The sequence below is a fragment of the Adiantum capillus-veneris genome, chromosome 16 (assembly GCF_014529385.1).
Source record: "Adiantum capillus-veneris isolate H3 chromosome 16, ASM1452938v2, whole genome shotgun sequence".
Taxonomy (NCBI): Eukaryota; Viridiplantae; Streptophyta; class Polypodiopsida; order Polypodiales; family Pteridaceae; genus Adiantum; species Adiantum capillus-veneris.
Genome location: NC_140946.1, coordinates 96,618,102 through 96,645,199, shown reverse-complemented (window position 1 = coordinate 96,645,199; position 27,098 = coordinate 96,618,102). Strand labels below are relative to the sequence as shown.

The 27,098-nt window shown below is 42.7% G+C and overlaps 1 protein-coding gene across 1 annotated transcript in view; it reads right to left on the bottom strand.

Moving 5' to 3' along the window:
* Window positions 1-18,986: 18,986 nt before the first annotated feature.
* Window positions 18,987-27,098, bottom strand: part of LOC147439504 (uncharacterized) — a 44,827-nt gene continuing 36,715 nt past the window's right edge. Inside the window, exons 2-5 of the mRNA XM_086484325.1 lie at window positions 22,418-22,835; window positions 21,859-22,019; window positions 20,971-21,224; window positions 18,987-19,785 (exon numbers count right to left, since the gene is read on the bottom strand). Of these exons, the coding sequence (XP_086340451.1) occupies window positions 19,070-19,785; window positions 20,971-21,224; window positions 21,859-22,019; window positions 22,418-22,624 (1,338 nt within the window). The 5' untranslated portion in view covers window positions 22,625-22,835 and the 3' untranslated portion in view covers window positions 18,987-19,069. The remainder of the gene's footprint in view (window positions 19,786-20,970; window positions 21,225-21,858; window positions 22,020-22,417; window positions 22,836-27,098) is intronic.

Below are 27,098 nucleotides of genomic sequence, written 5' to 3'. Positions count from 1 at the left end.
CCACTTCTTCAAATCATCTTTCTTAACATTCCACAAACCAAGCAACTGATTCATGACTAGCGCGCATCCCCTTTTGCAATGACCCTCTTCAATCCAAAATCAACACTCTGCTTCAACCCAAGGAAAAGCGTGAGATACTCGGCCTCATTGTTGCTTTCGGCTTCATCAAGATTGTAAGCTCTAGAAAATATTACAGTGCCTTTTGGGTTCTTAATGACTACCCCACCACTTCCCTTTTAAAGAACTTTCCTGTATACACCATCAAACATCATTGTATACGCATTTGTACTTCCTCTTCATGATCATCCTTGTCAACCCTTGGGTAAGATGGAAGCTCCCCTCCCTTGTGTACCACTATATTCTCCAAGTGAGCTTTAATAGAATGATCCACTTTAAACTCAAACTCATACTCTTGAAGCTCCAAAGTCCACTTTAGGATGCGCTTGCTAGGCTTCAAAAGTTGTACTACTACATCCGACAATAGGTATGATGTGGCAAGCACATAGAACTTTTGGGGCAACAAATAGGTTTTGAACCTGTGCAAAAAAGAACCAAGGAGAATACCCACTGTTCCATTTCTGTGTAGGAGAATTTGCTTACATTCTTCATCTTTCTCTCAAAATAAACTGGCTTGAAGTTCCTTCCCTGCTTTTGTAAGAGAACTGACGCAAAAGCTACTAACCCCACACTAATAGATACATAGAAAATCAATTGCAAGTCAGGAGGATATCACTGTTGGTAAAGCACACAATACCTCCTTGATACCATCAAAAGCATGTTGCATGTCCTCATTCCACTCAAACCCTTGAACTCTTTGGCTCAATTTCTGGAGAAGAAACACATATTGACATAGCATCCAGAAAAAATGTGACAAGTACCTGAGCTTATGCACAAGTGATGCCAAATCCTTTGTGTTGTTGGGTAGATCCATAAGCAACAAAGCCTTAACTTTCTCTTGGTCAGCTTCTATTCCATTTTGGGAAACCACATGTCCTAGCAAATGGACTCTGGCATGAGCAAACTGACACTTCTTTGGTTTGAGTTGCCCACCCTCTTGTCGAAGCCTTTCAAAACTCAACCTCAACTTCTCCAAATGTGTGACCCTAGAGCTATAACATCCAATGTCATCCATGAAAACTCGAATGAACTTACCCAAGTAGGGACCAAACACTCTACTCATTCATCCTTGAAAGGTACCATATGCATTAATTAACCCAAAAGGCATTCTTTTGTAGGCAAAACAACCCCAAGGAGTAATGAAAGTCACCTTCAATCGATCTTAAATCGCTATCAAGATCTGAAAGTAGCCAAAAAAACTCATCCATGATTGAGTAACGTTCATGACCTGCAACCTGATTGAGGATTTCATCTAGGAAGGGTAGTAGATAATAATTTCTTTTTGTGGCAGCATTTAAAGGTTTGAAATTGACACATATCCTAAATCTTCCATTCTTCTTGGGCACAATAACTACTGGAGAGACCATTCGGACTCCTCCACCCGAAAGATGAAATCTGCTTCCAAAAGCTTCGTCACCTCTTCATGAAGTGCCCTCTCATGAATGACCCCCAACCTTCTAAGCTTTTGAACCTTTGGCTTGGACCTTCTTTCAGATTGATTCTATGCTAGACCCCTTTAGCTCCTTGCAACTCTGTATATTGAGTGGCGAATAGATTTGGAAACTCTGTAAACATGTCTTCATACTCCTTCTTTTCTTTTTCTGTCAAGTCCTCTCCTAACATTCTCCTTACATTCACTTTGGCAGGTCTACAATTGCTTTTGGACTATCCTTCTCCTCCTTGACCTTCACATCATGCATTGATGCTTCCTTTTCGAAACTTATCCCAAACAGATCAGAACATAATTGCATCAAGCCTTCCTCTACACTTTCTTTTGATGATGTAGGCGAAGCATCACTATTGTATGACATAGTTTCTATCGAGTCTGTATCTTGCATCTCCAATAGGGGTTGTGTACGGATCTCGAGTGTCTTCATGTTGTATACAATGATCCTTCCTTTCTCTTGGTCGGGGATGGTGATCAAGCTCGTGCCCCAATCCTGCTTAGCACCAAGGGTTATAAGCCATGGCCTCCCTAAAATGATCGGATAAGCATTCTCACCCACTTGCATCACATAGCAATCAACCAAGCACTCAATCCCCAAGACTTTTATCTTCACATCTTCAGCTATCCCAATACACCTTGACTTTTTGTGGTTGGCCATCCTCATACGGATCGAAGCATTCACACTAACATCTTGACGCCTGCTTCCTTCATGATAGCCTCGATCATGACACATACATGGGCACCACCATCTTGCACTTCCGTCTTCTTTCCCAACATAGCTTCAACTATTGGCACCATATCCACCGGGTGACCAACCCTCAAGGAAGACACCATGCTTTGATGCTTTTCCTTTTTGGAAGGAAGTCACTACTTACACACTTTGTCCACTGCCTCCTCAATTTAGCGTTCAAACCCCCCAACTGACCAAACGATATATTGGCCTTTTGATTTTGTATTTCATCGACAATATCATAGTCTTCAACACCTTGGCCAAGGGGGTAGTCATTTGGACATATTTTCCTTCTTCGTCGCCTCTTGCTACTCTCTGGTTTGTCTTCTACCTTAACCTTTCCTTTCCTTGCTCTTGTTTCCCTCTCTTCTTTTGTCTCTTTCTCCTATCATGCCTAACTCTCTTATGGCCAAAATATCCACATCTTGATGCTCAAGGGTAATGATGTTGATAGTTCTGCCTTCTCCATTTTCAGGCAACGGTTGTGGTTGTTGTTGTGGCGGTGGTGCTTCTAGTCTTGATGATTTTCTTCTATTCTCCCTTGACCACGTCCATATAAGGGGTGTATCCCTCCTCTCTCTCTTGGTGGTTAAGGACAATCAGGGGTGTAGTGACCCTCTTCATCACAATTGTAGCATCTGCCTTGTAGTCTTCGTCCCCTACCTCTCCTAGCTGGCCGCTCTTTTTTTTTGGTTCCTATTCATTATGTTAATTCTTGATTTTTGCAACTGACCAGCAAGATCATGCAAAACCTGGGCCATAACGGGATTCGGACCTTGAACCACTCGCTCCACTATATCATCCACTACCACTGGAACCATTGGTTGCACCACAATTGGCTCAGCATGTGTCATGCCTTGCTCCCACCTTCTCTTGATCTTCTTGCTCTTGGCCTTGGCAATTTCCACAGCTCTTTCAAATGTAGCGCAGGCTCCTCTTGATCGACCTTCTCCCTTACACTTGGATGGAGACAATCCATAAACTGAGGCACTTTAAAGAAATCCCCTGGAGGTACGTGGGATGCCACCTCTAATCGAACCCAAAGTCCTTTGAAGTGTTGCAAAAACTCTTGAAAGTTAGCATGAACATCTTGTTGCAAACCTCTCAATTTTTTCGTTGCTCTGTTGCGGTTAGCTTCTTTCCAAACGTGTCAAAAATTGCCTGCTTCACCTGCTCCCATGTTTGCTTTTTGTCTTCCTCTAAACCTTCAAACCACTCGTGAGATTATCCTTTGAGTGTAAGAGGAAATACATGAAGCTTTGCTTCATCATTCACAATATGCATACCAAGCGTATGCCACTCGAAGTCCGCAATCCAATCCTTCACATTCTCCTTCCCTGTGAACGTTGGCCGACTATACGACATCCCTTCGAAGTCGCTTCTCCCTTGCGTAACTCCACAAAAATTGAAGTCTTGCACCTCAACCAAACCACCACTTTTCTTCAATGAAGCTCAAACTTCATAGCAAAACTGCTTCACCTGGGTGAACAACCGGAAAATTTCTGCTCCCAGTGGGATCGCCAAAGGATGATGGAGCAAAAGACACCGTGCACACACTCACACACCCAGACAACTCAACACCACACAAGAAATTCACTTAAATTCCAACCCACACACACCACCACTCAAGAAATCAATAAAAATACTACCCACAAGCTCAATTCAAACTCCAAACACCTCGACCTACAAGCCCTTGCCTGCTCGCAGACACTTACAAGGTGAGTCGAGTTGGTCAACACTTGAAATCACACTTGATGGTGATCAAAATATACAAGAAAAACCATCAAAAACTCATAAACTCCAGCCACAAAAGGCCTCTCTGAAACCATTGCAAAGCCTTCACCAAACTCCACTCTGTTGGACTTTTTGGAGTAGTGCCAACCCTATACAGGGTCACATGTCTTGCAGAAAGCCGTACCTTCTTCCCTCAATTCCTCGCACACACACATCCATGGAAACCTCATAACTTCCATAGACTCTTCCAAGTGCAAAATTGAAGAGAGAAAGCTCTCATTTACTCCTCCACACACTCGAAAACAGGACGCGAACGCGACTGGACTGCACTAGACCACCTGTAGGAACCCTGGTTTCTCCCACACACACAGAGGTGAAAGTGCCAAGACTTGGCTTCAAAAATTCTCCCTCAGCCTGGACCATCACGGCATTGTGAGTGATGTGGCTTTTCGAAGCCTTTTCACACCTTTTTTGGTCCAATTTTGGGCAATTTTGACCCTCGGCGGGCATTTTTCGCGGAAAAAACCCCAAATGAACTCCAAAATTCACCAAATTTTGTACGCTTGATCCTTGATACCCAAAGCACTTTGCCACATCTTCACATTCCATTTTTGACCACTTCTAGGGAGGTGCACGGATCACCGCAGGTCAGGCATCGTAAATAGACAGTTACTGCATGTGCCAAACTTCTCGGGCGGGATGAGAGTGCTCACACTTCCCACTTGCATTATTCACATTCTAGAAATCTCAATTACATTGCCTAGAGCTTAAGGAAACCACCAAGAACCATATCCAAGACCTGGATACCCTATCCAAACATTTACATGTGCCCGTCTGCTGGCACACGAACCTGAATATTCACAATGCGTACACGTTGCATCTTTTTAAAAGCTTGAAACCACTTTGCAAAGGTTCCAAATGCATGTATTTACATCTCTTTGTACATATAACCATGCATACACACGCTACTTTGTACACGCCAAAAGTGGTCTATCAGCGTGTTAACTTAACGTCTTAGTTATGAACGCAACTAACCATTTTCCGCCTTAATTGCAAGTCTTACAAGTGGTATCAGAACATAATTGTGAGACTTATCGTATTATTAGCATAATTATTAGCGTTATCTTTTATTGTAAATCATCCTTATATTAGGTGTGTAAATAGTTGTGTAGGAACCATATTTGTTTTTGAAAGTTTTAGGGTAATAAAAAATTGGGGCAAGTGGTGGAGGATGGAAAGTGACACCAGGCCTTATCAACTCAACAACCTGACGCTACCTCGCTAGCTCCTCTGTCGTGATCAAGCTCCCTCGTCATCTCTTTAGATTTGTGCTATCTAGAGCCATGAAGCCTCCACCTTGTGTCGACCTTAGATGCTTCATCCAGAGTGCCTGATGCATTGGCTACTCACCTTACGACTAATTACTGCCACAATTGTTGTGATCATTGCCATCTAATGATCTGCCCAATCCTGCAATCATTACGCTGAAGAGCCCTATCCTCGCCAGTGTGACGCCCCAGTTTCTGGGCGCGTCGGGGAGGGGGCCCGGCGGGGATTCATACCCGCACGCGGCCGAGGTAACTTCTGTCTTCAAGGGGCCCGGCGGGGATTTATACCCGCGCGCGGCCGAGGGACCAAGGTGTTGCTTCAAGGGGTCCTGGCACGGACGGCACCGGCTCAGGAGGGCCCGGCTCGGACGGGACCGGCTCGGGCGTGGTTGCGTTCCATGGGTCGACGGCCGTTTGCGTTTCGCGGGTCTTCGCGGGTCTTCGCGGGTCTTGCGTTTCGGGTCCCTAGCCCCACGTAGCCTCAGGCTCCGCCGCACCGCCGACGGGTCATAGCGTGCCCCGGGGAACCTTGCGTGGAGTCCCCACGGTGCGCGAGTGCGTGGAGTGAGGCTACAGTGTCTAGGTGGGGGGTCCCCTCCCGTGGCCGGTCTTCCGGAGGCTCATACCCCTTATATACACCCCCGTTTGAAGAGAGTTCGACGACCGCGTCGAACGTGGAAAAAGAGTGCTCGGCTATGCATGAGGCCGTGGGGACAAAGGGGTGCATATAAGTGCAAGTGATCAAAAACTGTGCCCAAATGCAAGTAAGTAGGCATGCTTTGTTTTTGTCATTTTTGAAAATGAGTGTGTGAGTATTTTTGGGGTTTTGGCAGAAGGCTGAAAAGATATGCTTTGAACACCCAAGTAGAATTCCCCGTACTTGAGCGTTCCCCGAATAGGTAACCCAGTGTGCGCGGAGCCACCTGCTGCGTTGGTCCGCGCGGAGGCTTCTTGAAAGCCGAATCTGAAATAGCGTTCCGTCGCAATGCAGCACTTGCGAGTTGGTCCCTGTTTGGACGTCGTTTGGAAGGCATAGCTCGGGGCCCTGTGGTCTCTTTGTAGACTTGAATGGGTCTTCAGCTCAGCATGGGCCACAAAACGTGGCCGGGGCGCGACGAACACCGTTGGCTTGGTTCGTCGCGTTTTTGGTGATTCTCTGTTTTTGTCATAAAGAGCCCTGTCTGGCTCGCATCTGCCTTTTCTTCATGTGGAGAGCCCTGTCTGGCTCGTATCTTTGCTTTTTGTGTCATGGAGGTGCCCGGCTCGGATCGGGGCCGGCGCGGGTCACGGGTGACGGCCCGTTGTTTGGACGCGTCACGAAGAGCCCTGTCTGGCTCGCATCATTCCTTTTCCTCATGGAGGTGCCCGGCTCGGATCGGGGCCGGCGCGGGTCACGGGTGACGGCCCGGTGTTCAGGGAACGCGTCACGGTGCGGAGGGCGTGTGGTTGCTTTCTGGAGCTCTCTTCACCAGGATTTTGACGACCCGGGCCATTGCGGTTGGAGTCGTCGTGAGTATCGTGCGCGTCAGGCACGTTAGTCTTCGGCTCGTCTTCCAGGAGCTCGTTCTGGAGCTCTGATACCAAGTGTGACGCCCCAGTTTCTGGGCGCGTCGGGGAGGGGGCCCGGCGGGGATTCATACCCGCACGCGGCCGAGGTAACTTCTGTCTTCAAGGGGCCCGGCGGGGATTTATACCCGCGCGCGGCCGAGGGACCAAGGTGTTGCTTCAAGGGGTCCTGGCACGGACGGCACCGGCTCAGGAGGGCCCGGCTCGGACGGGACCGGCTCGGGCGTGGTTGCGTTCCATGGGTCGACGGCCGTTTGCGTTTCGCGGGTCTTGCGTTTCGGGTCCCTAGCCCCACGTAGCCTCAGGCTCCGCCGCACCGCCGACGGGTCATAGCGTGCCCCGGGGAACCTTGCGTGGAGTCCCCACGGTGCGCGAGTGCGTGGAGTGAGGCTACAGTGTTTAGGTGGGGGGTCCCCTCCCGTGGCCGGTCTTCCGGAGGCTCATACCCCTTATAGCCACATTTTCTCCTTGGCCACACACAAACCCGCAATCAAAACCCTTGCAAATACGAGTTCCAAAGGTGTTTTTGTATAGTTTCTCATCACCCGCTCAGTGTCCAAGACACCATCACGCGCGCGCGCGCGCACACACACACACACATACTGGCTGCAAACCACTACTACTACCCGTCGTTCGCTGGATTACCTGCACCTACATCATTGAAGCGACCTTGTGACCCTGCATGTGGCTAGCTACCCTTGCCCCGGCTCCTCCAATAGCCGACACATCCTCACTCGCTACCCTTGGCACATGGTAAATCCACTAGCACGCTGCTCAGCAGTTCTCCTACTCAAACCCACGCAATTTGCAATCCACTCCTCGTCGCCTGCAAGCTAAGCACCTGAAACTCATTCCCTCGGCTGCAACACCATCGACACGATAGCTCCGAGAGTTCTTGATGCATTTTTTAGTTCAAGGAAAATTGTAATTTCGATAAGGTCCTATAAGAGGTCTTGCGGCCGAGCCATCTTGAGATGTCGAGCCCTAAGTCAAGGGGGGAGTGTCTTACTGCTTACAAGCTTGTAGGCTTTAAGACCAAGCATCAATTACTGCTATCAAGAGTTGAAACCTTTGATCTCCAAAGAGCCACATCACAAGGTCAAGTTTTGACAAAGTGTAAGCGCCTTGATAGGTATGCAATACCTATGCACAAAAGCACAAACATAAGCACACCAAATGGCACTAAACGCTATGTATGTCATACTTGTGATCAAAACCACCGTGCACATGGGTTTAGACACTACCTATATGACATGTATATGGTAAGACCGCGCATCATGAAGAGCGCACACAAGAGCACCAAATTTCGTATGCATGTGTATTTTTTGCCGCTAAGCCATGAAGGTTGCATCCTCAACAAACGGGACTAATAGAAAAGAACAACATCTCAACATGACGTCTACACCATAATAAATGAGGAGCACATTATGCTAAGGATGAATGATGAATCCCTAACTACTACACTACCCTCTACACTTGCATGATGTATCCAATGTGAGCAAAACATGATGTATCCAATATGAGAACCATGTTTATGAATCCAAATGTAAACCCATGCACTTACCTAAGGACGCCTTGTATGAACCATGACTTATTGAATCCATTGAGAGCAGGCATGATGAATCTTAGGCAATCCTAGGATGAAATCAGGTTTAAGGGGGTGATTGTTAGGATTTAACCTACTTCTATCTTATGCCTATGTGAACTACGCCTTATGGTGCTACTCTCACACTTTAGTGGGAAATATGCCTACACCTAGCATGCCACATTACGTAGCTACCTATGTGGATGCATTAGCATCTACCACCTCCACTAAGTTGCATGTATTAGTCCATCTATAAATGGAGAAGCATTGTACAAATAATGTACCTAATCAACTTATGTATTTTGTATTTGGCTTGCTTGCGTTATTTTTAATTAGCGTGTAGTTATGAACGCAACTAACTATTTTCCACATTAATTGCAAGTCTTACACTCCAAGGACTTGAAATATGTGATCACCTGAAGAAAAACCCGCTTGATGAAATTCCCTCTAGTAGGCAATGACACAGAAAGCAAAGCCGAGTGCAAGAAAGTAGAAACTATACTCATAGAAAGCGTTTGACAAAGCTATTGAAAAGAACACAAACCAATTGATGAAAATCTTAAAGCACTCTCAAAAGAAGAGGAAATTAGTGGATTTCTCTGGTTATTTGGGCCAAAAATTGACTTTCAAGGTGGTAAATACATCTGAGAAGTGTGTTCGTTTTATGGATGACCCAAAATTTTCTTCTTCTTCAAAGAGTTTTACCATTTTTTCTTCCTCTAGTTCTAGAGAAGATGAGAAAAAGAAAAGAAACGAAGAAAAAGCAAGAAAGGAGATTCTTGAAAAAATCAAGAAGGCACACGAAGCCGTCTAGCAATTCAAAGGAGGAGACCTCATCCTCTTATGACAGTTCAAACAGTGAGAAAAATAACAAGAAGTCCAGTTCAAGGATGGGTGTCAAGCAAGAAAACCAAATCCTTGAAAAAGGCTAGAAAGCACAGGAAGCAATCTAGCAACTTAGAGGAAAAGATCTCATCCTCTTCTCACAGTTTAGACAATGAGAAAAAGAGAAAGAAGACCAAGGAGTTTAAGCATGGGCGTCAAGCAGTCAAGTTTGACACATTTTTACAAGACATCCGCTAAGCCCTTGAATTCATACAACAATTTGACATCACCTTCTTGGAAGAGATAATTTCTTAGAACACTACAAGGTACAAAGGGTGACGTCTTATTTGAAAGGAAACACACAGACATGATAGTCTACTCTATTGTTGCAGAGAGACGATGGTGCAGCTAAAGTGAGTTCATGCTAGGAAGAGGGAAAAGCAGAGCTATGGGCATTTACAAGCGTATGCCAGGGTGATAATTATAATTTCTTTGGTAATTAGCATCAAGTTATATATAACTCTGTATTCTAACTTCTTAAGTTTTACCATTTTCTAGGTTTACAAGAAGCTCTTCAACATTTGCAAATCAACTTAACATTTGATGATAACACAAGGTATGTCATATTTAAGAATATTTTAAAGACCTATAAAAAAATAGATTTTAATATTAATGTTTTGATAACCACAATTAGATCAAAGAGAATTTCTTTCCAAATTAGAGTATTAGTCTAAGCTCAATAGAAATAATATACATATCAATATAAATATAACGAAATCTTAAGGTCACCAAATATACAAAATAATAATAAACAATGTGTAATTGAAGATGAAAACAAATAAACTATTACCTACAAACAAAGCATTCAAATTAAAACAAAAAGCAAAGCATACTAAGATAATAAGACATCTACGTAGAAAAACAAACTTACTTCCAACTTTTGACATTTCTAATTTAGATTTTGATTCATGGATAAATATTTGTTTTAATTTGATCAGATCATATAAATATTGTTCGAATTGTGGAAACTTATTTTTTAAGTATGAAAAAGAAACATAAAATATATAGAAAAAAGAATACCTATTTACGAGGATGTGAATTATCTAATCCCTATCTAACATCATTTCAAAATAACAAACAAGACAATATAGAAATTTATAACTACTCCAAATGTTTTCAAAATAATATTAGAGAAAAATATTGGGTAATTTATGACCCGATTTATATGAAAATATATTAACGATGAATGTACATGAAGTACAAATGCTATCTACTTTAGATATCTCTTTAAATATCGGTAAAAAGATAACATTGATAGCCATAGGTAATATAGAACAAAGATCATTATTAGATAATCCTCTATTTTCATATCAAAATAATAATGATTTATTAAATAATCTAACTAAAAATTCACATGATATAAACACACTACTGCTCTTTTAATTAAAAAATAATCCATTAGTAAAAAATATATATACTATATATGAACAACCAAAAAGAACTTTAGCAATTCCTATAATTATTTCTAACACAATTATTACTTTACTAAACAAACATGCATCATCTTCTCCTTATGAGTTAATGATAGTAGCACACAATATAAACTATTTAGGTATCTTAGATCAAGTAAACAATACACAACTAAAATCACAATACAAAATAGGTAAGTTATCTCATGGTGGGGCTATGTATGAAAGATTAAATTTAAAAAAAATCATTAACTTATATGTAAGTTTAGACGGAGTATCTAAGTTAGAAGATTACAATAGAGAAAGCCCTATTTCCATTTCTATTTCCAATAGGATATGGAGCTCATGATGGAGCTTTAAAATTTCATACATATCTAAAAATGAGAATAGACTCATTCTTCTCAATATTCACTTTATACAAGCCATATTATTGATGATGTACCAATTACGCCAAGCTTTGATAATGGAAAATTCAACAAATTTAACAATGCTACAATCAGATATAGATAAATTCAAACTTGAAAATCCACATGCATCTAATCTAGATAGCATACGTTATATCATAAAACACAATCTCTCTTATTCAATTCCAGCCTCTCCGTCACGGTATCATAATAATTTAAAAGATTTATTATGCATGGTAGAGTCATTTGGTTTACCTAACTTCTTCTTAACCCTAACTTGTGATGAAGTATTCTTTAGTATATAGGTAGAAATAGAAGATTTAGAAAAAAATTATCCAAAAGATAGACTTAAAACCTAATTGTACAAATTGTCCAACCGAGTGCATGATGATTTTTCACAAAAATTACATACATTTTTAAATAAATATATATTTATTCTTAGTGGATCATTAGGTACCATCAATCACTATGTAATACGATATGAGATACAAAATGGAGTTTCACCACATGCACATATAATGCCATGGGTAGATTCAAACGATATCGATCGAATATCTTTTAGAGATAGATAGCCATATACCTTATTTACATACAATAAATAAACTTGATCCAACCTCAATTGAATATAAATTACATGACTTAGTTATCAAAAAACAAATACATAATTGTAGAGAATCTTGTAAAATAGAATTATAAAATAAAACATTTAAATATAAATATGGAATTCCATATGACATCCAAAGTAATCCTAAACAAATTATTCATGAACAAACTCAACGATGGCTTTATTATAAACCAACACCAGAACATAGAAATGTGGTCCCTTATCATGCATGAATATTATTGTTATGGCAAGCCCATATGAATATTCAAAAAGTAACCAATACAAGATTATCATATTACTTACTAAAATATGGAATGAAATCAGAACCTACAGGAAAAATAGATATCGACTTAGAAACAGCAAAAAAAATTATGCATATACATGAGTTTAAGCTATATACAAATCATAGTTCAAAAAGTTCACTAACAGACACTTAACGCAACCCGAAAATTGGCACTACACTGGCGCCTTGCACTGCATGTAGATATATTTGCTAAAGCAAGCGAAAAAAAATCCCACACACCCTTTTGACACATGGCATCATGTGCATATGTACAAATTTACAACAAACAAGGCACCCAAAATGCACGCAACTGCAATAAGGAGACTCCTTGGATGAGATGGGTTGTAAACAAGTTTTAATCAATGAAAGATTAGTTTTGGGATAACTTGGGTATCAAATCTCCTTCATGTGTACTTTTCTCTCTCTACTTTGGATGTAAAATGGAGTTTAAAGGCAAAAATATCAATATTACAAGCAAGAAGAGCAAATTGCAACAACTAAGGTTTTGGCCTCTAGTGTGTGTGACATTGAGCAGACATAGAGATAATGGTATTGTGACTTGAAGCTGATGAGAAATACAATGACTTTAGTTAATTTTTCCTTGTTCAAGTGAATTTCACTCCCTTTTGACTTCAGGCCCTATGCCCATTTGGCTAAAGTAACACCCTTTTTTGTGAGATTCGTCTTGTCACAATAGCATACTGGAGGGCTACATTGTGTGAGTGCAAATTGCTTTTGGATTGTACACTCACCTAAGTCACCACCAAGCTTCAAGAATCAAGAAGGTGCCTATTGTAACAATCCACAGAGCTTCCAACTTTTGAGGGAAAGAAAACCGGAGCCAGCATGTTTGCTACAATTCTGAACTGATTTGTTTAGCGAGAATCTCAAAAGATGCTCTCATCTCTTTCTTCTCGTGATTGGTCATCCCCACAGGTATGGCGAGGCTGAGGGAAGGGTAGATGACATTGATGGAGGGGTACGCAAAAGAGAAAGGGCCTAGCGGTGGGCAACGCGTCCAGAGCACGATGAAGCAGGGAAGCGATGGAGGAAAATAGGGTGCAGAGGGGAGAGAGTAGAGACATAAAGGATGACTGTAGAGAGAGAGAAAAGAGGAGTATACTAAGGTGGGGGGATGTCAGAGTGACGAAAGAGGTGGGAAGCACAGCCAAAGTGGAGCTGAATGCACTGTGACATGGGGTAGAGCCAGTAGTAAGGGCAATGATGGAAAACACTGGACCATGTAACACTTCTTACCTATGAATCATAAAAAATAAAGGACTAACCTCTTGGCACAAATGTACAAGTTAAACAAAGGAGATTTTTTTTAGTCCTACATAGATAAGTTACATAGGGTACACATCGAAATAGGATACACTCACGTTGTGTGCGTAGGAACATTCATAAATGTCTCACTAAGAGAAGAAAACAGATAATGGTAGTATCGAGGGGAGGATCTGTTGCTTCACCAGATTTGAGCTCGAGTTCCTTACACGAGCAACCCTTGGAGGTTGTCCACCAGGTGGATTTTTACAGAGATGTACATAGTTGGTCTGAGTAGGAGGAGGTTGGAGGATCGATTTGTTGCGACATGGGAGAGCCGCCCTCTGAAATGAGTACAATGGGAGGTTGGCTTTGGACATGGGAGAGCCGCCCTCTGAAATGAGTACAATGGGACCCCAAAGAGTGGTTCCGGCGGGATCCTTTCTCTTCAACCGATCACCTATCACACTGCTCGCTTGGGGTGTCACATACTGGCAGCACGGAGAGAGGCTCGCCTTGCTGCAACACTTCGCTGGCAGGAGAAGGGTCTCACAGCCGAGTTCTTGTCAGGTTTTTGGGAGCGGTTGTGGGACAACAGGCAGTCGAGGAGAGCCACCATGTTCCAGTGGCTAGTTGAGGCTCTTGTGTCAAATGCAAACACCCGAATGAGACCCTCATGCACATGTTCTGGGGTTGTCCAGAAATCAGAATCTTCACAGGAAGAGTCTGCAGGTGGGTGTACACTCATTTGGACACTCCGTTCTTCAGAGGGGCCTTGCAATGGGCTCAAGATGCATCGACAATGAAGATCCCCTAACTGATGTGACAAGCCCATATGAATATTCAAAAAGTAACCAATACAAGATTATCATATTACTTACTAAAATATGGAATGAAATCAGAACCTACAGGAAAAATAGATATCGACTTAGAAACAACAAAAAAAAATTATGCATATACATGAGTTTAAGCTATATACAAATCATAGTTCAAAAAGCTCACTAACATACACTTAACGCAACCCGAAAATTGGCACTACACTAGCCCCTTGCACTGCATGTACATATGTTTGCTAAAGCAAGCGAAAAAAAATCCCACACACCCTTTTGACACATGGCATCATGTGCATATGTACAAATTTACAACAAACAAGGCACCCAAAATGCACGCAACTGCAATAAGGAGACTCCTTGGATGAGATGGGTTGTAAACAAGTTTTAATCAATGAAAGATTAGTTTTGGGATAACTTGGGTATCAAATCTCCTTCATGTGTACTTTTCTCTCTCTACTTTGGATGTAAAATGGAGTTTAAAGGCAAAAATATCAATATTACAAGCAAGAAGAGCAAATTGCAACAACTAAGGTTTTGGCCTCTAGTGTGTGTGACATTGAGCAGACATAGAGATAATGGTATTGTGACTTGAAGCTGATGAGAAATACAATGACTTTAGTTAATTTTTCCTTGTTCAAGTGAATTTCACTCCCTTTTGACTTCAGGCCCTATGCCCATTTGGCTAAAGTAACACCCTTTTTTGTGAGATTCGTCTTGTCACAATAGCATACTGGAGGGCTACATTGTGTGAGTGCAAATTGCTTTTGGATTGTACACTCACCTAAGTCACCACCAAGCTTCAAGAATCAAGAAGGTGCCTATTGCAACAATCCACGGAGCTTCCAACTTTTGAGGGAAAGAAAACCGGAGCCAGCATGTTTGCTACAATTCTGAACTGATTTGTTTAGCGAGAATCTCAAAAGATGCTCTCATCTCTTTCTTCTCGTGATTGGTCATCCCCACAGGTATGGCGAGGCTGAGGGAAGGGTAGATGACATTGATGGAGGGGTACGCAAAAGAGAAAGGGCCTAGCAGTGGGCAACGCGTCCAGAGCACGATGAAGCAGGGAAGCGATGGAGGAAAATAGGGTGCAGAGGGGAGAGAGTAGAGACATAAAGGATGACTGTAGAGAGAGAGAAAAGAGGAGTATACTAAGGTGGGGGGATGTCAGAGTGACGAAAGAGGTGGGAAGCACAGCCAAAGTGGAGCTGAATGCACTGTGACATGGGGTAGAGCCAGTAGGAAGGGCAATGATGGAAAACACTGGACCATGTAACACTTCTTACGTATGAATCATAAAAAATAAAGGACTAACCTCTTGGCACAAATGTACAAGTTAAACAAAGGAGATTTTTTTTAGTCCTACATAGATAAGTTACATAGGGTACACATCGAAATAGGATACACTCACTTTGTGTGCGTAGGAACATTCATAAATGTCTCACTAAGAGAAGAAAACAGATAATGGTAGTATCGAGGAGAGGATCTGTTGCTTCACCAGATTTGAGCTCGAGTTCCTTACACGAGCAACCCTTGGAGGTTGTCCACCAGGTGGATTTTAACAGAGATGTACATTGGTCTGAGTAGGAGGAGGTTGGAGGGTCGATTTGTTGCGACATGGGAGAGCCGCCCTCTGAAATGAGTACAATGGGAGGTTGGCTTTGGACATGGGAGAGCCGCCCTCTGAAATGAGTACAATGGGACCCCAAAGAGTGGTTCCGGCGGGATCCTTTCTCTTCAACCGATCACCTATCACACTGCTCGCTTGGGGTGTCACATACTGGCAGCACGGAGAGAGGCTCGCCTTGCTGCAGCACTTCGCTGGCAGGAGAAGGGTCTCACAGCCGAGTTCTTGTCAGGTTTTTGGGAGCGGTTGTGGGACAACAGGCAGTCGAGGAGAGCCACCATGTTCCAGTGGGTAGTTGCACACCGAGCTACAACAGAGCTGGGAGTTGGTTGGTACATAGCGGCTTCTCACTAGCATGCATGGCTTGTGACCACCCTCTAGAGACTCAACGACATTGTCTGTGGGGCCGCCCCATGGCACAATAGGTTTGGCTTCGGATTCTATGATTGATGCATGCTCTTTCTCCAGCCAGACGATACACTTGGAGTGTTGCTCCCTGGTCCACACTCACGGGCCCAACACTTCGTTTTGAGATGGCTCCAGTTAGCAGGATGATTGTGATACAGGAGGCTAGGCCTACACTTCAGCCTGCCACAGAGCTGGTCCCTCAGGAGCTCATCTATTGCCTGACATTGTGGTTCATTTGGTGAGCCCACTGCTTTCACATCTTCAAGGCTCAACCTATCCCACATATGGAGATTGTTCGTGACATCTGGCTGGAGCTGGTCCACACTCTCAGGGGCCAGTTCAAGAGCCTTCAAGGTAGCTCTGACCGCATGAGGGAGTGCCGTGAGGCTTTCTTGAGACTGTGGCAGTTGGACCCTTCTTCACCATGTTCATGGTGCGCCCCCGATGGCAGTACTGACCACTAGTGTATATATCCTGGTTTAGCCCTCTTGTATATATCCTATTTTTTCATTGGGAGAGTCTTCCCCCATTCTGATGTAGCCCTCTCTTGCAGGGGTTGTTTGTAGCCCATTGGGCAATTTTATTAACTAATGGAAGGATCTTTTTTCTGCCAAAATAAGTAAATAAATAACCATTAGCAAGGCTTTATGCCAATGCCGCAATATTCATTTTATGACTATTTTTCTACCACCATTATCCTTCTAATCTTTCTCATAAAGGACTTTCCGATTATTATTTCTTTTAACCACAATCTAAACTATTTAAAAGTTGGGCCTTTCTTAGTATCTACGTGATATAACTTATAGCCATGACTTTCCAAGTACTTGGGCCTTGTTAGCTCTAACTTCCCTTGGCTTTGAACACCATGAATTTTTTATATTTGGCTTTTGAAAATATACCTCTTATGGCACTCAATGCTAACCCTCAACTCATGAAAATGCATCATAGTCACTTAACCCCACCTCTATCCCCTCGAGTCCCTTGCCATTTTACTTAGCATAACTTATACCAACTTAATTTAGCCATTAATTTTGATAAGTAGTTGTGGGCCTTTTCAGCATCTATGTGGGTGATCTTAGTTGAAAATAAAAGGTTTTCTTTTTAATCTGGATTTTTAGATGCTTTCCCGCATCGACAGGACGGATTGGATGTGATGAGATTGAGTTTGTGCCAAAAAGAGCCCCTTTTTATAAGAATTGTGTATCAATCGATATTCATGAATCGTATTATTTGTATTGTTTTCAATATTTGAAATAATAAATGCACAGAGGTGTATTATTATTGTGTGTGGAACCACTGAGCTTATATATTTAATAGGGTCAATAGTAGGGATAGTAACGTGAGCACAAGAATGAAAACATGACAACGTGCACTAAGTTGCATCAGATGCTCAGGTGGTGCCCTTTGGGGAGAAAGCAGATCGTTGATCGTCGGCTGGAGCTTTTGGATTGATAAAACAGAGTCTTTTACTTATGGATTGCACATGCCATTTTGAAAATGTTTTCTCCTCAAGGCACATGCAGTGCTTGAGGTTCATTGTACTTTTTTGCTGAGTTAATATAACATGCCTGCTCACAATTGGGAGTATAGCTTTAAAAAAAAAAAAGATAAGTTTTTTGTCTCTAAGGTGAATGTGAAACTCAAATTGAAAATTTTTTGAAGCAATGAACAAATAGATTAGTGGACAAATGAAGCTATGCCACATATATGAGAGAGAGAGAGAGAGAGAGAGAGAGAGAGAGAGAGAGAGAGAGATGGTTTGTTTGAAAAATGTATTGGCAAATTTGTTTGCTAAATGAAAGGTCTTCACTTTTTCATAGAAATACACAAACGCTAATAAGGAGATGGGTACATTGACTTATTTGGGAAAATTCTTTTTGGTTTCATGCCAACCGGAGATAAGGCTAAATCAAGAGGCTTAGGTGAAGGCTCTTGTGTCAAATGCAAACACCCGAATGAGACCCTCATGCACATGTTCTGGGGTTGTCCAGAAATCAGAATCTTCACAGGAAGAGTCTGCAGGTGGGTGTACACTCATTTGAACACTCCGTTCTTCAGAGGGGCCTTGCAATGGGCTCAAGATGCATCAACAATGAAGATCCCCTGACTGACATATGCATAATTAGAGCTATAATGTTGAGATCCGTTTGGAAATCTAAAAGTGCAATGCTTTTTCAGACAAAGTATGAACCTATGGACACAAATCTAGTTCTAGAAACATGCTAGTGGCAGCTCCTTAGTAGATGGAATCAGAATTCCAAGCTTCTTAAGGAAAAGTAGTCGGGGAGATGTGACCTCCTTTGATGTATGTTTTTCCCGAGAACCCTCTGCAAAGGATATGCCTGGGATGATTGTCATATTAGATAAGCACTTTTTTTTTAAAAAAAGGCACAAAATCACCATGACAAATACCACCCATGTGAGAAAATTGCTATGAGAAATGGTAGTGGTAAGTAGAAAGAGCATAAGACAGACAAAGTGATAGATAATTTGAGAGAGGTAGATAGTTGGATAGCTCTCTCTCTCTCTCTCTCTCTCTCTCACTCACACACACACACACACACACACACACACACACACACACACACACACACACACACATCAATTTCCTCTTGATTTCAAAGTTGAAAGTGGACAATGATTCACACCTTGTAATGGAGAGAGAGAGAGAGAGAGAGAGAGAGAGAGAGAGAGAGAGAGAGAGAGATCACACTTGCTATCGAGCCAACAAGCTCATACAAAGGGGAACAAACAAGGTGGCACTTCCATATGTAAAAGGTGACTTTTTGCCACAAGGCCCTTGAGAGTCTCGAGGCATACTAGGTATGCAATAGGAAGTAATCCTCCTAAATGTTTGGCATAACTTCATTATCAGTACTATTATCACCGTCACTCTCACTATCACTATCACTACCGCTACTACCACTATCGCTTCCATAACCTTTCTCATCTTCGGCATGTGCGTCATTATCATTCATCTCTACATCCTCTTGTGTATCCCCCTGTTCAACATTGTCAATACCGCCCCTGCCCATTCTGTCATTTTCATTACTTGATTGCTTTGGTTGTAGAGGATCTGGAGTAGTTCCTTGATTAAAATCGAGCTTCTTGATTGCATCCTCACTAAGAGGATCTTGTGGGAATGTATGCTCCTTATGTTGATGATTAGACCATGGAAGCACTTTGAGACCTACATCTTTAACATAATCCTCCAAAAATGTCCCACCAAAGTAATTGTGATCCTTATAAGTACTTATGTGAATCCTAGGAAGTGTTAGAATATCATTTCCTAAAAAGAAGTTCTTCTCCAATTTGGAAAAATGGCCTTGGGCTTTACTCCTATCAAGAGACTTGACTCTCTTAGAACATACTGTAAAGTTTTTATTGAAGAAGCAAGGTGAGCCTAGTGCAGGGCCATCAATATGTAGGTGATAAACCAAGGGCATCATGTTTGGGCCCCCTCCGACAGCAGTGATACGTGGTGCATACAGATAATTAATTTGCACGTTTTTGAGATTTTTGGCTTGTGGCTTTCCCATGGGATCATGCACATTGAATTGAGCTGTGTTTGTAAAGCACAAAACATTTGGTTAGTGAGCCTTTTTTTTTTTTTTGCAAATTCATCTTAATAGTTGCTTTCAATCAATCACTTCTAATTTAAGAGAGATGCATGCAAATGCACATGAAGTGAGCGATCAAGCGTATGAGTTTATCCATGTGTGCATGTGTACAGCTATATGGATGTAGGTTAGATAGTTATCATTGATTGCATGCGATGCTATGAAAAGACGTGTACGCTATATGGTTACATTCCCTAATGCTCAAGTTCTGTCTTTCTTGTGATTGAATATGCTGTGTTTATTGTCTTGCTCGAATTACATTTTCAACATTGGTGTAATCCAATAGATGCATAATGAAAACTTCACTTGTTCTGTCTATTGCATTTGGTTTTCCTCTATAAAAACTAATGGTCTCAAATGCTTCTCCAGGTGGTTACAGCATATTCGCGGCTACCACCAAGAAAACATGAGCACTGTAAACCTAAGGGAAATTGTGCACTTACTCCGAGCGGAAGGGACATGTCTATTTACACTTGCCATACACTTCACGATGTTCTGTTTGGTTGTATGGATACAGGTAAGCTTGTCAGTTATTCTAAACAATCCTTAGTTCCATTCATTTGTGTACACAGCCATCATATGTAAAGAAGTGAGGAAGAAGAGGAGGCTGCATTGTTTTTTTTTTAAAAGCTCGGTTTAGGCAACACGAATAGTCCCCTGGGTTCAACCGAGGTCGAGCAAAAGGTGAATGAAGAGGCATGTGCCCACAACATTGGCAGCCATCCATTGGATCGTTAGTTTCCAGTTTCTGCCCAAAAATTAGGCAGCCTCACCCCCTCGAATGACCGGTAGAAGCGCAAACTGCGCATGACCCTAAGGGCTGTTCTCTGAGCCAGCCCTCATTTTCAAGTTTTAAGAAAGAATTTTGGTGGTTAACCGTAATTACATTCCAGAATTTTCAAATTAAAGGAAAAAAAGAAAACAAAATCAAAAGCAAGAAGCTTGGAAGAGCCTACCAGACCTCGTTTCAACAACTACCCTTTCACTAGCAAGTCCATGGAGTTCCTATTTTTTCTAAATGGCACTGACGACAAGACCTTTGGACATTGTAACATTTCTAATACTCTTGAATAAATATTTTGATTATCTTGTATCCAGAAAATAAAAGCAGCCTGAAATTGACTTACCACTAGCAAGATAGTCATTGATTTTGTTCCGCCAATGATCAGGGTCTTGGTATTCGTTTTCAGGCTTCTCGGGATCTCTCTCGCGTTTCCCGCTAGTAAGAATAATTATTTGCTCCGCATATTTATTGGCTTGTTCAGAGATTTTAGCATTTGCCTCCCTATGGGTACGCTTATTATTTAGGAGTTTTCCCACTACATCCTTCACCCAATAGTCAAAATTATTTGGGTTTTTGGAGTAAAAGCGTACTTTGCACCTGTATTTGCATATCCCGGTTTAAGTGTTCGAATTTTTTTTTGAGAGATATTTGTTGCAATATTTAAGAAAAAATATTTTTTTCATTTTATATATATATATATATATATATATAGAAATATGCTTCTAGAAATATTTTGACAAATATGTTTTGAGATATTTTTTGATATATCAATGGACCTTCATTGTCAAGGTCAAACACAAGAAGATTAAGAAATTTTCTCATGTAGGAAAACGGAGTCTTTTTCAGTGTTTTTCATACAATGCAACATCATGAGCTTCTGCTCGAGAGGCACCGCATACCTAGCTAGGTACGATTGGGAGACCGCCCGCCCTGCCCTGCCCCCAATTGTACCTAGCTAGGTATGCAGTGCCTCCCTCACAGAAGCTCATGATGTTGAGGTAAGTCACAATGTGGGAATTATTGTGAGAACTTCTTGTGAAAGTTTAAGCAAACCTGTGACTTGCATTTAGCTCTGAAATCAAGCTTGTATACCTCATGAAGCCAAAAAGCCCATTTCGGCGAAAGTGAAGTCCACAGTTTGTACTTTCTTGTATAAATTATGTTATGACAATTCTCTTGCACTCAAACAAAAAAAAAAAGGGGATTTATTATTTGTAAAAGAGCTTGATACCAGTCAAAGGGATCCATGGCTGAGTTATTGATGTGTGGCACCCGAATATACTCATGATCCTTTACGTCCCGTAGATGTTGGAGCTTGTCTGGTTCTTCCCTCAGCCGATACTTCACTTCCTTCCTCACCTCCCTCATCAGACGATTTGTGAAATTGCTTGCCTGCCATTCATTGAGTTTCATCGCTAGTATATGAATCACATTTCATGTTAGCAACTTTAGTTCTAACTTCGAAGGAATCATCAACCACAATTTCTCAAAAGGAGTAAAGGTTGCCCTACCTTGGAGGATGAGGATCAAATTTATTCTTCAGTGTGGAGGCATCATGTGTGTGTGTGTGTGTGTGTGTGTGTGTTGATTTTACTCTTGGGCACCCCCAAAAGCTCAAGAAGTTCAAAGAGGGAGGAAAGAGTATCTCTTTTCTCACCTATGATGGCACCTTTGGTGCTACTGACAAAGTATTGGCCTTCGAAAACCAAAATTAAACCAAAAAAAAAAAAGAGCAGAGAGAGAGAGAGAGAGAGAGAGAGAGAGAGAGAGAGAGAGAGAGGAAAGCTAACCATGCAGGCCATTGTAAGTGTCCTGTAAGTGCCACCAACAAGGAGGCGAGTGTCTCTAAGCTCTGATTGGACAAGGACAGCGCCTGCCACCTTGCATTCCACTTGCAATACATGCCTACCACCATGTTTTGACCTTCGAGGCTTTAATTGCACATGTGGAAAAGCTTCCCTTGGGAATATGCGCAGCAGATGCATCTTCTTCCCCATCTCTATCCCCTGTCTCTGTCTTCTCTCTTGCTTTTCCTGCACTATAGAAATATGTCCAAGCACATACTAGGCCATCGAGCAGGGCATCCAACCAGAGAGAGAGAGATAGGGAGGGGCGGAGGGGGCATTCTTTCAACTAGCATGCTGGAAGGCAGTATTCAGGAGAAGCATATTTCCAGTCAGAAATGAATTGCACATTCGAAAAATGTAACTGTCGTTTCAATGGAGATTAGATTACTGCCATCCTCTTCCTATCGCGTGTATGTGTGTGCGTCTCTCTCTCTCTCTCTCTCTCTCTCTCTCTCTCTCTCTCTCTCTCTCTCTCTCACACACACACACACACACACACACACACACACAAGCAAAGCTGACATTGTTGATTTATTTTTTTGACAGGCTGATTTCTTTAAGTTGAAAAGTCCCTCAGAACGCCCAAATGGTGCCAATACTGAGGGCAAGTACATCACTGATTACAAAGCAAGCCCGAAGGCAATAATCTGTAAACTGTAAAAACTGGAAATAACTAGCCACATGGTACCTGTAAAACTGAAAGCCAAGGTAAACATCTCTCCTAAAGAGAGTAAAAAGTGCCCTGACAGGCAAGTGTAGAGAGGATGACAGCAGCCTCTGAAAGCAAAGCTGACATTCTATTACTTGAGCCTCCTTGGAGCGCAACATGGTGCCAGCCTACAAGGCCAAAGGCCAAAACATTCTGAATGATAGGTACCTCCAAACTGCCGTGAAGAGAAGATCACCCTCTATAATTTGAGCCCCCTTGGAGTGCAAAATGATGCCCACCCCAAGGGGAAGTAAAAACTAGATACGCCCGTAGGCGATTTTAGGCCAAAGAACAAAACATAAAAAACTGGAATTACGCCAAGGGAAAAAAACCCTCCTAGTGAGGGTAAAAAGTGCCCTAGCAAAATCACCCAATGAAGGTATGGAGCATAACTGAGAAGCCCAAGACAGCATTGAGAGGCAATCACTGCATCAGAGGGTGAAGAATGGGAGGGAAGAGGCTGAAGAGGATGACCAAAACTATTGCCACTGTGAGGTGCCGAACCTAGGAGGAAGATAAAAACCACCAATGAAGTGCCATGAAGGAAATCATGGAGGATCGTGCCCCGTGGTTCAACCACCACGTAGCTGCTGAAAGCATCACCAAAAGAGGGAGCCAGTAAGGTCGGCATCGAAAGCCAGCCGGCAAACACCAGCAAAATCGGGGGGAATAGCAAGGATGGGTGAAGGAGCAACAGCGACAATGTGAAGAAACCATCAGTTCAAAGGCAAGAGGAAGAGGGGAGGCTCTCATCCCGTCCAAACCCATCAAGATGCCATCATTGGGAGGGAAACGCCTCATTGAAGAAACCACTGCAGCCACCCCCCGGGACAAAACAACAAACAAAATGGCAAACACCACACAGACACACACCCCCAACCAGGATACCAGAAAAACCCCTTTCCATTCAAAAGTGATTGTACCAAGGAACTCTGTATAGGCCACCTTAATAGATGGTACAGATGTCTAGATGTCTAGGTCTGAATTGAGCACGTGAAAGGTAATGCCAAAAATAGAACCCATCTACCTCAACATGTCAAGCAACCAATACTGTGCAAGAAGCTCTAGGAGAGCAATTTTTAAAGGATACTTTGAGACTTGACATCTATCCTCAAAAAGCAGCTAATGTAAAGTCTGTCTAATTTACATGTAATATCTAGCCTCCCCTGTAAGATATCAACAATCTCGCTCGCCCAAGAGTTATCATGCAATGTCAGCAATTTGAATCTAATCATAGGTGAACTCTCTGGACCAAGAAAAACCTGGCATCAGAAAACATATCGACACGTGGTAGCCCATCCCTCAAAGATGTCTTTGGAAATCTCCATGGACCACATGCAAAGAAATAAGCAGGTAAAGACATGGATATTGGAGACTCTGTCAGTGATGCAAAACCTGCTGACTAATCAAACCCCTCAGCTGACAGAGTACACTCACTATGCTGCTAACCCCCAATAGTGCCTGTTGTAAGAGCCACCTGCGGCTAGATCTCCAAAGAGTCACAAGGCTGCTGAACTGGCCTATCTTGGGGCACCTCAAGTCCATCCTGAGCTGCCTCTGGTGGAGCCTCTTGTGTAGCACGCACCCGCTGATTCGACGTGCACTTAAGAAATAGACACTACTAAAATTCCAAAAGCCTCAAGGTACAACTCAAAATTTGCGAAGTCCTCCATCCACTTCCATCGAGACCTGCAAAGTTCCTACCCTTAACCAAATTATCGGTGGACCCTCCTATTCTCTTTCTTGTGCCCAGGGACCTGATGGTTATTGCTATGGCCCCCTATCCACCAACACATCATTATGAATCTTTGAAACTATCTAATGAACCATCAGTTGTTTCCTTTGGTTCTTTCTTTGGACACTTCAAGAGGACACTTCGAGAAGACGTGCCCTTGTTCACCACAACCATAACACTTGCCCTCTTTGAAGTACTTAGCACGCTGCTCTTCTGTCAATTTGGGCCCTGTGGATTTCATCTTCTGCTTCTTGCCTTTGGAAGACTCTTTTCTTGTTGACTTGGACACTGGCTTGTCCGTCGAGTAAATCAAGGAACTTGAATGCATGGAAAATCCATCCATTGAGCTTTTGAATGCTCTTGGACTTTTGCTTCAAATAGGACCGCCAGATCTCTTTTGGTAAGCCGCAACCAAACCGCTCCATATGCTCCAGAAAAGGAATCTTCCGAAAAGAACCAATTGGTAAAAGGTATTCCAAAACCATTGACAATACGTTTCCCAAAGTATCGTCTTTCATCATCCTCAGATGGTTCCAAGCCGTGATGACGTCATCTTCATATTCCTCCATCAACCATGCCGAAGTGAAGAGTCTTTTGAACTTTACCCACTTCTTTGGTGCTTTCTTGTGTAAAAGCAAGGTCGACCACCATTTCTGCACATTACCTTAAAAGACCCCACCTTTTGTACCTTGGAGGCTTTTGAACATCGACCCCTAGAAAAAGCGATGTCAAACTGCTCTATGAATGCAAGAGCTCGATGGGCATCCTTGAAGCCTGAAAAAGTTTCAAACTTTGATGCTTGACCCCATCCTTGAACTCTTTAGTCTTCTTTTTCTTCTTCTCAAGGTAGTCATACTAAGTCGGTTGCATAAGGAGGTTCTGCTTCCTTCCATAGATCGTCCCGAAGGAATGGGAATCACCCTCTGAACTGTTAGAAGAGGACGAAGTCCCCTCCCTTGAATGTCAAAGGTGCAGTGGAAAAGGGTGAATCGGGTGATGATCTCTTCTGCAACCACAAGCAAACCTCCTCTTGGGACCCGGCAACCAATGGTTATTAGATCTATCGCGACACATCTCCTCAGAATCAACCTCCTATCATGTACCACCCACCGAATGGGCACGAGGACACGATTTGCAGAGGGATAAGGGATTCTTGTCACAAATTGATGACGTGGCATGACCACCCGCGGACAGTACGGACATGCCGACAGTACGGCTACTGACGTGGCATAGCATACGGACAGGCTGACGTGGCACGCTGTACGGATTCCTAAAAATCACACTGACAGGCTGACGGGGCACAATGTACACATTTCCGCTTTATACGCTGGCTGCTTTTGGCAGATTTTAGCACCAGTTGCTTTAAGGACTTACTGTTTTTTGAGTTTATTGCTTTTGGGAGCTCTGCTTTTGATATCCCTTTGTAAAAATAAAAGAAGCCCAAGGGCCTCACTTCTCAAGGCATCTAGACGCAGAGTCTGAGAGCTGAGGACCTGCGGGAGTTGTACTTTGCTCAAAGATTAAAACAAAAAGAAATACCGAAAGGGGCGCCAATCTTTGGGGCCAATCTCTCTTGGTACGGAACTACGCCGGACCATGTCGACTCAATTAAATTGTGAAGTATTTTAAGTGAATCTCTCGTGTCACGACAGAATCTAGACTTGGGGTGTCCAAGTTTGTTACAGTGGTATCAGAGCACGGATGATTTCTCTCCTACCGAGAAATCCGATCCTTCTTCTCCCGGCATCTATGGATTCAAACAACTCCATTTGCCACCTCTAAAGCGGGAGGCAGTACAGAAAATTCAAGCAGATTAGCTGAGAATGAGTACGGGCCACCTCGGCACTCACAGTATAAACTCATGGAGATGAAACATCAACAGCGGGTACTTCAGTTTGCCAAGGATCCTCAGTATGCCAACCCGGCACCTGATGGATGAAGTGCATACTCATTGGCAGAAAGCCATTGAGACACCAATCAAACCGGCAATCAAGAAACCTCCTACTCCGAGGATGTTCACTGAAGAAGAACTCAATGATGTTGTCGAGACCCGAATCAATCAACTTCTAGACACAAAGAAGCCATCGAAGAAGCAATTGAAGAAGCGCAAGAAGGGGACTGACTACCCCGGTTACTTGGGCCGTCAATCTTCTTTTGCAACTGCACGAAAATAGAAGAAG